The sequence below is a fragment of the Lynx rufus genome, unplaced genomic scaffold (assembly GCF_022079265.1).
Source record: "Lynx rufus isolate CCGP_SWC_20201006 ecotype Redwood Valley unplaced genomic scaffold, mLynRuf1.p SCAF_19, whole genome shotgun sequence".
NCBI classification, from domain to species: domain Eukaryota; kingdom Metazoa; phylum Chordata; class Mammalia; order Carnivora; family Felidae; genus Lynx; species Lynx rufus.
Genome location: NW_025814833.1, coordinates 17,886,994 through 17,898,929, shown reverse-complemented (window position 1 = coordinate 17,898,929; position 11,936 = coordinate 17,886,994). Strand labels below are relative to the sequence as shown.

Genomic DNA, 11,936 nt, shown 5'->3' with positions numbered 1-11,936 from the left:
AGTGGCCTGGAGTAGGTATCACGGAAGAAGAGAAGCTGAGTCGGCCCGAGGATGGCACTTTTTCCTGTTCTAAAGGGATGCCAGGGCAACAGGGCAAGGGTTGTAGGCGGCGCGGTCGGCGTAGTCACTCTGCAAAGGGACCCACGGGTCTCAGCCACCCGGTTGGAGGCAGGGCCTCGGGTTTCCGCGGGTGGGGAGGAAAGTGGGGCGGGAAATCGAAAACCGAACTCGCAGCTCCCGGCATTCCCCGTGGGCGGTGCTCCCCTTTGACCCCTCGCTCGCGTGCTACACATCCGGGCCTCTGCTACTAGTGAGGGGAAGATGGCGGCCGCAACTGTGGTGGTTCCCGTAGAGTGGATAAAGAACTGGGAGAAATCAGGGAGAGGCGAATTGTGAGTGTCCGGGCTGGAGGCGGGCGCACGGCCGGGCCGGGCCCGGGCGTCAGTCGTGCTCTCCCAAGTGGGGAGAGGTTGGGGGGGGAAGATGTGCCCCCTCCCCCATCCGGGCGGCGGGTGTGGAGGGTTGGCTAGGAGTTTCGAACTCGGGGAGGAGAGGTGCTGGTCACCGCCGCCGACCTCCTACCTTCCCTGGCCTCCCCGAAATCCCCGTTGCCCGCTGTAGTCTGTCCTCCTTTAGTCTCTTACCAGAACTCCCGTTTCGCCCCTGCGGGTCCCCGCGCTCCAGCTCCGTCTCTTTTTGTCCCCCTCTTCGCTTGAGCTCACTTGGCTCCTTTCTTTTTTACGGGGCCGCGCCGGGGGGTTCGGACTTTTTGTCTCTCTGTCCCATTTCTTCACTCTGCACCCGTTCGACTCCGCAGTTTGGAGCCCGGCGCCTCCTCTGCCCGAAGTCCGAGGAGGGCGAACCGTCCCGACTCCTTCCCCTCCTCTCCGCCCGCCGCCGCGATGCCCGGGGCGTCGCGAAGAGCCCCGCTTGGCACCTCTCGTCCTCCTGGGGAGCGGTCTTTCGGATCGTCCCGGCCTCGCGCGGCGCGGCTGGCCGTGGGAGAAGTGTAGCTGGGATTACCGCTTTCCCCGAAGACCTACCGGCATTTCTTTGCTCCGTCTTTTCACTTTAGAGCTATTTCGGGTCTGATTCAACTTTCGTCATTAAATGTTTCCTAAGCCCCATTTTGTCCTGGGACTGCAACTAATTTTGGCAACTCTCCAAGGTTCTCGAGTACCTGGAATAACGCGTTTCCTTTAGTCATAAAACTTGTTTTTTTTTTTTTCCCCCGGTAATACAGAAAACAGTAATTTGCCATACCCGCGGTTTCCTCGCCCAAAATTTCAGTTTGCGCTCTCTCGGGAAAAAAAAAAAAAAAAGAAATCGTTTAAGCAGCAAAATAAACCCCAGATTCAAAAACAAGTAACTTATTTCTAATTTCTTTCTCTGAATCGCGTTATTAGCTAAAGCTCAACATTGTATGAGATTAACTCTCTTTGGCCATTTTTGCGGTCTTCCCCTCCCCCCCCCCCCCGTTAGTTAGTTTACGGTTGCTCGTGTTGCTCGTGCATAAGATAACGAATCTTTGGAACTTCGTTACTTCGAACGAAATCGGGGAACGCGTTCCCCGATCTTGAGCGTGTAATATTGCCAGCCTGTATGGCCTCCCCACCTCACCCCCCGCTCCGCGCGCACTCGCAGTGCTTTATGAAGTCTTAGCAGTGTGAGCTCTAGAATTGTATTTCCTGGGTAAGCGGCGGTCTTAGCCACTTAACTAGCTGAGTGACCTTGGGTAAGTTCCTTAACCACTTTGACCGTTTCCCCTTGAGTAAATTGGGATTAATAAGTACTCTACTCAAAGGATTGTTGTGAAGACTAAATAATGCCTCTAAAGCACTTGGCTTATAGTAAGTGCTCAAGTGATAGCTATTAAAAGTAATATTATTCTAATCTTTAGATATTTAAACTTCTCTGGACAGCTCTTGCTCTTAAAGTCTGTACCACTCAGGTTAGCAGTTAATTGGTCTTTGACTTTCTCCTGTGTACTCTTGTACTCTAACGAATTGAGAGACCCTTGAAGAGGGAACTATGTTTCATATTTATTTTGGTTCAACCCTCCCGCGCCAGCCCCCGCCCCGTGCCCGCCTCCCTACTCCTCTCCCCCTCTCCCCCTCTCCCCCTCACCCCCTCACCCCCTCACCTTCCTGGCGTTTGCTTGGAGTGCTTATTGGTTTATAAAGTGAAAAGTCTATTTGATAAACATTCATTTGTAACTGTTAGGAACATGTTCCAGATTCTTGTACATGCTGTTTAACAAATAGCTATTAAGTCCCTTGTGTGTAGGGAAGGCAGGATGGGAATTTACCTAACCAAACCATTATTTTCATCTGTATTAGATTAGGATAATCTCCCCAAACTGATAAATCAGTTCACTATTTTGTTTAGTTATTTAGGGTCTGTCATCTTTATAGATTGCTCAGCTTCCTCCTTCCAGCTGTTTTTGACAGTTTTATTTCACCTTAGAATGAGTGGTATTAGGGATAGAAGGTGAAATTCTGCTTGGCTTCTTACTGGCAGTGGTTGGAGAAAAACAATGATGTAGGAGATTGAAATACCTTGTCAAAATGACATTTTGTTTTCACTTTATGTATATTTGCATGATCCATGCTCCCTGTATTGTTCCTGAAGAGCTTTTTCAAAACTGTTGTTAGGGCTTATTTGTATGTAGTTATTCCGTGCTTTGAGGAGTGTAGTTTGTAGTAAATTCAAATCAGTATAGTCAGTTTTATAATTGTATTCTGTTATATGAAGAGTGTAAAGTTGTTAGTTGTGTGGCAAAATGAAATATTTTAAGTAGGCAAATACATCACCACCCAGTACTTGGGCTTCATTTATCTGACCTCTTTCCCTTCTTTGAAAACTTTGTTGTGTACAGTCTGACTTTGGAGTGTTTGTACCTAGCATTTTCATCTTATTAGAATGAATGGTGTTGTAAATATATTACCCCAAATCCTTTCCTTTGTCTGAAAACAGAGCCTCTTAAATATAAACCAGCAACTGGTACTGTTAAAAATGAAGGTAGTGTGCCAACAAATTATTAGTGAATCCTTTTAGAGATTTGGCTTTTAGAATATGACCAGTATTTAAGATAATGTCTTGGGTGGGTTTTTAGTTTTTTTATGAGGCAAATTAGCAGATGAGCTTTAACTTGACTGAAAACTACCTTTTTAAGAAAAATGCATGGTATATTTCATGAGGTGGTTCATTTCTTGTCTCTCACTTCCTACCAGTGTATTTTGGGAGTTGTAGTCAACTTCAGGAACATAGTGCTAAAGCAATGCATGAGAGTATGGGGCATTTAGTAACTTGCAGAGAGGGCAGTTTCTTAATTGTGCCTCATGAAAAGCAACTGTATTAAGATGGAGAGTGTTGGCTTTGAAGAATAAGCTTTGTTAGGTAATCCTGGGAAAGAAAAACTATTTTGCTTGTCTGAATGGTCCATCACACACCTAGCTAACCTATTGTTTTGAGAGATACTGATGTTTTTGATGATAAATTATAGAACTCTTAGGACTACCAAAAGATATGTTGTCTTTCTTAGTAACACTTAGAGCTATTGTTACAAGTTTCACATCTAAATGTAAACTTTCGAATTCTGCCACACGTGAAAGATACATATTTAATCACTTTAATTTTGAAATTAGTTTCTTGACAACTTTACGTTAGCATAGGACTTGCGTGATTATGCTAACAAACTTGGATGTACTGGTAGATCCAGTGGTGAATTCTGGTTTTAGTAGAAATCATTAACACAGTGAACTCAGCATTCTTTTGTGTCACAAGCAACCTTACTGGAGGATTTATGTTCCAGGGTCTTAATCTGAAGATGTTAGCCTTATGTCCATACTTGGTCTAGTTTAGAAATATTTTTATTTGTTGAATATTATCTGTTTGTTTGAAGATCTTCATTATTTTTCTTTTTAAAAATTTATATATTAGAATTTTTGTTAGATATTACCTTATTAATCATTGGTAATTATAATAAACTTTTAAAATTTAATTGCCAGGTGTTGTGATTGCCATTCTTATTCTTCTGCTACTAAATGATTTTATACCTTCCAGAACTTCTCTGAGTGCATGTGGATGTTCATTAAATGTCCGACCTGAATTTTTTGGAGGGGTGTGTGTGTGGGGGGGGGCGGTTATGGCAAATAATCATTCTAAGAGATTTGTCTTGGTAGTTGGGTCTTTTTTTTTCTTCAAAAGATGCTCTAAATTCAGCTGAAGTTTTATCTGAAACCCTTTCTTCGTATTTTAGTTTTCATTGGCGTTTATTTTCTCATTTTGATCTGTATTCACAAGTTAAGAAGAAGTCTTGGTCCATTTTCCTGGTAAGAGAAATGCATTTTTCAAAAAAATGTAGCAAACATCAGGAGATTTTTCTAGGCTATTGCTTTCTTTGTTAGAAAAATTATTCTCCAGCGCTTAAATATTAAGGTAGAGAGAGTGCTATTTAATGTACTTGTGTGCAGGAACCTTTGTTCTTTTTTAAACATTTCCTGTTCCCTTTCCTCCCAAGTGAATATTTTCATTTTCATAAATGCACGATTCAAGATAAAACTGCATGCCCAGTATTCATTTTTGTGGGTTATATTTCTATTCTGGTAATGGTAGTAGAGGTAGTACTTTGCTTCACCAAATTGAGCCTTTTTTATTGTTTTGCTTTTAAGAATTAATTGAAGCACAGATCAACATCAGTGTGAAGCCACCTTTGAGATGTTGACCATAACATCTCAAGTAGCTCAGGCTTGTGCTCTTTCCTTTTTTATTGAAAAGCGGGATCAAGTGAGGTGGAAAGCTAAATACTCAAGTATTCACAAAATACTTGAGTCCTTGGAAGAACCTAAGACATTCAGTTTAAGTTTCTTTGACAGAAAGTAGATTCTGTCTTTGTTCTCAAGGACCTGAGACAGCATCTCCACAATAGTACCAAGTTGTTTTAAAAGTGGAAAAACTGGTGAACTCAAGTATTTGGAGGTTTTTAGGGAAATCAAATAATCATTTGGACTGAGGAAGAATATTTGATTATTATTTTTTTTAATGTTTGAGAGAGACAGTGTGAGTGGGGGAGGGGCAGAGAGAGAGAGAGCAACAGACAGACAGACAGACAGACAGCATCTGAAGCAGGCTCCAGGCTCTGAAATGTCAGCACAGAGCCTGATGCGGGTAGGGCTCAAACCCAGGAACCATCAGGTCATGACCTGAGCCGAAATTGGATGTTTAACCGGCTGAGCCACCCAGGGGTCCCTAATATTTGATTATTTTTAAAGCCACATTAGAGGCACCTGGGTGGCTCAGTTGGCTACGCGTCTGGCTTCGGCTCAGGTCACGATCTCATGGTTGGTGGGTTTGAGTCCCGCGTCAGGATCTGTGCTGACAGCTCAGAGCCTGGAGCCTCCTTCAGATTCTGTGTCTCCTTTCTCTTTGCCCCTTCTCACTTTGCACTCTGTCTCTCTCAAAAATAAATATTAAAAAGAATACACATTAAGTGGGTAACTGTTAGAGGTAGTTTTGTTTTTTTCTCCCTTTATAATTTAGGGAGTTCTCCCCTTACAATTTATAATATAAAAACTGATTAACAGGTGCGGTAAGACATGCAGCATTTAGAAACAGAATTGTGTCTTTCAGGATATGTACTTGATGATCTTCTATTCGTGAATTACTTAGGGAGAAGAATATGGACAAATCTTCTGATTGGGGGAACATTCTTAGCAACTGGTTTAGTTTCCTCCTACAACTAAGGAAGAACTGTTTTATACTAGGGAAATAAAAGTATCTTATGCAAATGAATTGCCTTACCCTAATAAACCATTAGTGATTCCTTACACAATTTGGGTAAATCTTTGAGATGCCAGTTAATACTTCACGATGACATTGTCACCTGAATCCTAATGAATATGTGGCCTTGTGACTGGCAAGATGGAATTATATTTCAATTACGGTATTTCTTAAAATTGTCTAACATTGGCTGTACCATTGGATTAAGTGGGATGAAGTGGGAACACTGACATTCCCCCCTTCCCACTGGAAGGATTATTGTGAAAGATATATGCATTAAGCTTAGTAAAACAAATGGAAAATGAAGCTACTGAAAATGTGAATAAGCAAATACATTCACCATAAGAAGGAATATTTGGGGGCGCCTGGGTGACTCAGTCGGTTAAGCATCCAACTTCGGCTCAGGTTATGATCTCAGGGCTCATGAGTTGGAGTCTGCATCGGGCTCTGTGCCAACATCTCAGAGCCTGGACCCTGCTTCAGATTCTGGGTCACCCTCTCTCTCTCTCTCTGCCCCTCCCCTGCTCATGCTCTGTCTCTCTCAAATATGATAAACATTAAAAAAATTAAGAAAAAAGGAATATTTGACCTTGCTTTTTAGTAGCCTGGGTACAAAGGGAAAGATGAGTTACTTGATTCCATTACATTCTTCTGTCAAAAGGCAGTTTCCTACTACTACTTTCTAAAGGGAATTGAACCTTTGGGGACAGTTAGAATCACAAGGAACTGTTTTAATACTTTATAGCAAATATTGAAGTGATCTGGTTTTTTTTACATGTTTATTTTGAGAGAGAGAGAGAGAGATGGGGAGAGAGAGAAAGAGAGGGAGGGGCAGAGAGAGAGAAGAGAGGGAGAGAGAATCCCAAGCAGGCTCTACACTGTTAGCACAGAGCCTGACACACACAGCTCAATGCAGGGCTTGATCTCATGCGCTGGGGGATGGTGACCTGAACCAAAATCAAGAGTTGAACATGCAACCGACTGAGCCACCCAGCTGCCCCAGTATTGAAGCGATCTTGATACACTTTCTTATATATTTATTCTTAACATAAAAGCTACATGGTAGACATTTTTAGGTTACATTTCTCATGCTTGTCTGAAGCAGATATTTCTGTGTTGCGTATTGGAAGGAAGATTGATTTTGCTTTATATTTCAGATAAGCTTGTGGTAGGTGTAACATTTTGAGAAATTAAAAGCTTAACCACTGTTCTCAACACATTGGAAGGCCTGTTTAGTTTTCCAGGGAAGTAGTTGAAAGTACTTGTGGTAAAACTTAAATTAGTTTATTTTACCATTTATAATGTGCTCTCTGCAAATTTTTCTTTGTTTTCATTTTTTTAAAATAGGAGTTGGTTAAAAACTAATAACTAAATGAGATTTTCAAACTATGCAGATTTCATCTCATAATTATCCTCCATTGGCAAGGCCTTTTTATTCTTTGATTTTGAAGATGGTTTTGTGACCTACAACTGAATTGTTGTTAGGAAAAGTTTATTGACTTTAAACTACTTTACTCTGCTCATCATGATGATGGAGTATTGAAATAATAAAAAGACACAGAATGGTGAGCTGCACCAGCATAGATAATCTGCAAAGTAGATGATCACCCACTCTGTGGGTGATTGTGATGTGACATATTTCACTTTAGGTGTGATATAGAGGCATATTTTCTAAGTCTTAAAAATTATTTGTTTTATTGATTATGGCAAAAGTATTGCTGGACCTAAAAGTAAAAAACGTGCATTCATGGGTTTTCTTTTTTGTTAGAGCCTTGTGCAACTTGTAGTAAGATTTCTTTTTCTAAATTGTGCAATTAAAAAAATATTGAAAAGTGCATAAAACTTAAATGTAGAGCTTAAAGAATCAGTGTAAGATGCACACCCATGTAACTCTCACCTAGGTCAAGACAACATAACTGCCCTTCCAGATTGCACACTTTTTACCTTTCCATGGTAACCATTTTCCTGACATTTATGATTTTTCTCTTCCTTGTCTTTAGTTTTTTTTTTTAATGTTTGTTTATTTTTGAGAGAGAGAGAGAGAGAGAGAGAGAGAGAGAACAAGTGGGAGAGGGTCAGGGAGAAAGGGAGACACAGAATTCGAAGCAGGCTCCAGGCTCTTGAGTTGTCAGCACAGAATGTGAGGCTTGAACTCCTGAACCACGAGATCTTGACCTGAGCCAAAGTCGGACGCTTAACTGACTGAGCCACCCAGGCGCCCCTTATTTACAGTGTTACTACCCAGTGAGCTTAAGTTTGTTCTTGAAAAATTTTTAAAGTTTATTAAATTTTGAAAGAGAGAGTGAGAGAGAGCGCGCACACAGTCAGGGGAGGGGCAGAGAGGAGAGACACAATCCCAAGCAGGCTCCACACACGCCATCAGCACAGAGCCCAGTGCAGGGCTGGAACTCATGAACTGTGAGATCATGACCTGAGGTGAGATCAAGAGTTGGTGAGATCAAGAATGGCAACTGAGCCATTCAGGTGCCCCTGTGCCTTGAATTACTTATAAATGGAATCATAGAGGGTGTGTTTTCTTGTATCTGGCTGCTTTTGCTCAACCTTATGCCTTTAGTATGCATTCATGTTTTTGTATTTGTTATTCTTTGATTTTCATAGTTACAAGATTGCATAACTCTACCACAGTTTCTCTTGTGCACTGATAAACAGTTTTGCTGTTTTGAATTTTCAGCTATTACCAACAGTGCCAATGGAAACATTGTTATATAGGTATCTTGGTGTACACAAGCATGTATTTTTGTGGGATGTATACTGAAGTGTAGAATCACTGGGTTCTAGATTGTGACAAACTGCAGCTCTGCTATAAACTGTGAATCTGTTTCAAAATATACTCCCAACAGCTGTATGAGAGTTCACATTGCTTCACATCCTGGCTAACATTTAATATTGTCAGACTTAAAATTTTTTGTCAATATGATATGTATGTGTATGTAGTTTATTGGTGCTTGTATTTTCATGGGCATCTTTTTATATATTATTGGCCATTTGGATTTTTGATTTCTTGTGAAAGGCCTCTCTATATTCCGCCCCCCCCCATTTTTCTATTGGGTTGTTTGCATTTCTTTCATTGATTTGTAAGAGTTTATATAGTATGTATTTGTGCCCTTTGTGGTTATACTGTATGTGTGGCAGATATCTTTTGTTACTCTGGCTTGTATTTCCATTCTTAGAATGGTACTTTTTGATGAACAGAAGTTACTCATTTTAATGTCAAATTTATTGATCATTTGCTTTATGATTAAGTAGTTTTTTGTGTTTAAGCACTCTTTCCTCATTCCAAGGCAAATGAACTTATCCTATGATTTTCTGGAAACCTACTATTTTGCTTTTCATTTTTAAAAGTTTTTTATTTAGTTTTGAGAGAGAGAGCAGGGGAGGGGAAGAGAGAGAGGGAGACACAGAATCTAAAGCAGGCTCCAAGCTTTGAGCTGTCACAGCCTGACGAGGGGCTTGAACCCAAGAACTGTGAGATCATAACCTGAGCTGAAGTCAGATGCTTCACTGACTGAGCCACCCAGGTGCCCCTTTTGCTTTTCATTTTTAAGCCTTACCTAACTGGAGTTGATTTTTATGTGTGCTGTAAAGTAAGGTTTGCATTATATTGTTGTGGATGATATGTATGAAGAAAATCCAGCCTCACACAGATAAGTAGTTGGCAGAAGGAGGAGAATTTTAATAGTCTTTTCAGGTAATTGTAAATATTCTTCTTTGATATCATGTCAAAATTTGTCAAGTGGTAGTTTCTTAATGATTTGTTGTAATGCCAAATCCAAAACTGCATCAGTGAACTTTTTGTACTTTGTTAAATTAAAGTGCATTTGTCTCTCTTTTACTTGGAATCTTTTACCCATGCATTATTTTGCAACATCATGCATTGATCAGTTGGAAAATACTGGTTCACTGAATGATGCAGCTCTTCCAAATACTAACACAATACATTGTATTAAATAAGAAAACATGTTCTTTAGTATCATCACTGAGATAATCAGGAAAGATTTATGAATTGGGAACTAGTCAAGTCTGTGGTGGCAGCTCTAAGTTTTCAGAATTCAAATTTTTATTTGAAACCTTACATTTTATCATTGGCAACAACAAATTCTCTCAGTTGTTTTCCTTGAAGTAACTGGCTCAGTTGGTTTATTTTTGAGAAAATGCCTGCCAAAGACCCAAGTCTGAATAACCATGGTTTGAGTTGTTCTTTCAAGTAAAGATGGCGTTCTATGAGAAATCAGCTCACAATTTAAATAATTGCTTAAGTGATTTTCCTGGAGGCAACCGTAGTATTTTGGTGTGTGTCAGAAATGCTTTGTGTGTACTTTCCATTTTTCACATAGAATATTAAAATACATGTTCTTGGGGCGCCTGGGTGGCGCAGTCGGTTAAGCGTCTGACTTCAGCCAGGTCACGATCTCGCAGTCTGTGAGTTCGAGCCCCGCGTCGGGCTCTGGGCTGATGCCTCAGAGCCTGGAGCCTGTTTCCGATTCTGTGTCTCCCTCTCTCTCTGCCCCTCCCCCGTTCATGCTCTGTCTCTCTCTGTCCCAAAAATAAATAAACGTTGAAAAAAAAATTTAAAATACATGTTCTTAAAAAAAGACTTGCTCTTAGGCTCAGGATTTCATTAATATGTTTTACTGCTTCATCAAGCACATTTTTTTATTGTAGATAAAAACACATAACAAGAATAGCCTTAACACATTTTTAAGTAACAGTACCGTATTGTTAAGGATAAGCACAATGTTGTACAACATATCTCTGGATCTTTTTCGTCTTGTGTAACTGAAGTTTTATACCCATTGAATAGCAACTCCCCATTTGTCTTTCCTGTAGTCCCTGGCAAACACTGAAATTGTATTTTTTGCTTCTGTGAGTTTGATTCCCTTAGATACATCTCATATAAGTGGAATTGTGCAATATTTATGCTTCTGTGACTGACTTATTTCACTTTGCATACTGTCCTCAAGGCTCATGTATGTTGCAATATATGACAGGAATTCCTTCTTACAGCTGAATAATATTCATTTGTATGTATATGCCACATTTTCTTTATATGTTCATCTGTTGATGTACATGTAGGTTATTTCTACTTTTTGGCTATTGTGAATAATGCTGCAGTGAACATGGGAGTGCAATACCTCTTTTTTTTTTTTTTTTTTCTTTTTTTTAAGTAGGCTCCACGTTCAACTTGGGGCTTGAACTCAGGACTCTAAGATCAAGAGTTGCACACTCTACCCCATGAGCCAGCCAGGTGCCCCTCAGAAATACCTTTTTGAAATCCTGATTTCAGTTCTTGTGAATAAATACCCAGAAGTGGGATGGCTGGATTATAATTCTATTTTTAATTTTTTGAGGAACTTCCATACTATTTCTCATAGTGGCTGTACCATTTTACATTCCCAGCAACAATGCACAAGGGTTCTAGTTTTTCTACATCCTCCCTAATACTTATTTTATTTTTTACATTTATTTATTTTTGAGAAACAGTGAGACAAAGCGTGAGCGGGAGAGGGGCAGAGAGAGAAGGAGACATAGAATCCGAAGCAGGCTCCAGGCTCTGAGCAAGCGGTCAGCACGGAGCCTGATGTGGGGCTCGAACCCGTGAACTGTGAGATCATGACCTGAGCCGAAGTCGGACGCTCAACCAACTGAACCACCCAGGCACCTTATGTTTTATTTTTTTTAAGAATTAATTTTTTTGCAGCAATTTTAGATTTACAGAAAAAATGTGAGGAAGGTACAGAAATTTCCCATTTACCCCTTGTCCCCACGTGCATAGCTATCTGCCTTATTTTCAACATTCTCCACCGGAGTGGTACCTTTGTTACAATTGATGCATTTATATCAACACATCACAATCACCCAAAGTTCATAGTTTACCTTTGGCTTCACTCTTGGTGTTGTACATTCTAAGGGTTTGTATAAATGTATAATGACATGTGTCCTCCATTAGGGTATCAGGGTATTTCTACTGCCCTAAATATCCTGTGTCTGCCTGTTCATCTCTGGCTGTCCGCAACCCCTGGCAGCCACTGATCTTTTTGTTTGGTTCTTTTTAAATATTTTGTATCCTTTTGTTGAAGATCTCATTTTATTCATGCATCATTTTCCTGAACTCATTGAGCATCTTTATGATAGTT

At 40.3% G+C, this 11,936-nt stretch overlaps 1 protein-coding gene across 8 annotated transcripts in view; it reads left to right on the top strand.

The window, feature by feature from the left end:
* The first annotated feature begins 298 nt into the window (after positions 1-298).
* Positions 299-11,936, top strand: part of THOC2 (THO complex subunit 2) — a 110,384-nt gene continuing 98,746 nt past the window's right edge. For 7 of the 8 annotated variants that reach the window (XM_047081911.1, XM_047081906.1, XM_047081910.1 and 4 more), the window contains exon 1: positions 301-392. In XM_047081911.1, the coding sequence (XP_046937867.1) occupies positions 322-392 (71 nt within the window). In that variant the 5' untranslated portion in view covers positions 301-321. Of the gene's footprint in view, positions 393-11,936 lie in introns of all 8 variants that reach the window. The other variant, XM_047081912.1, reaches the window with a different exon arrangement.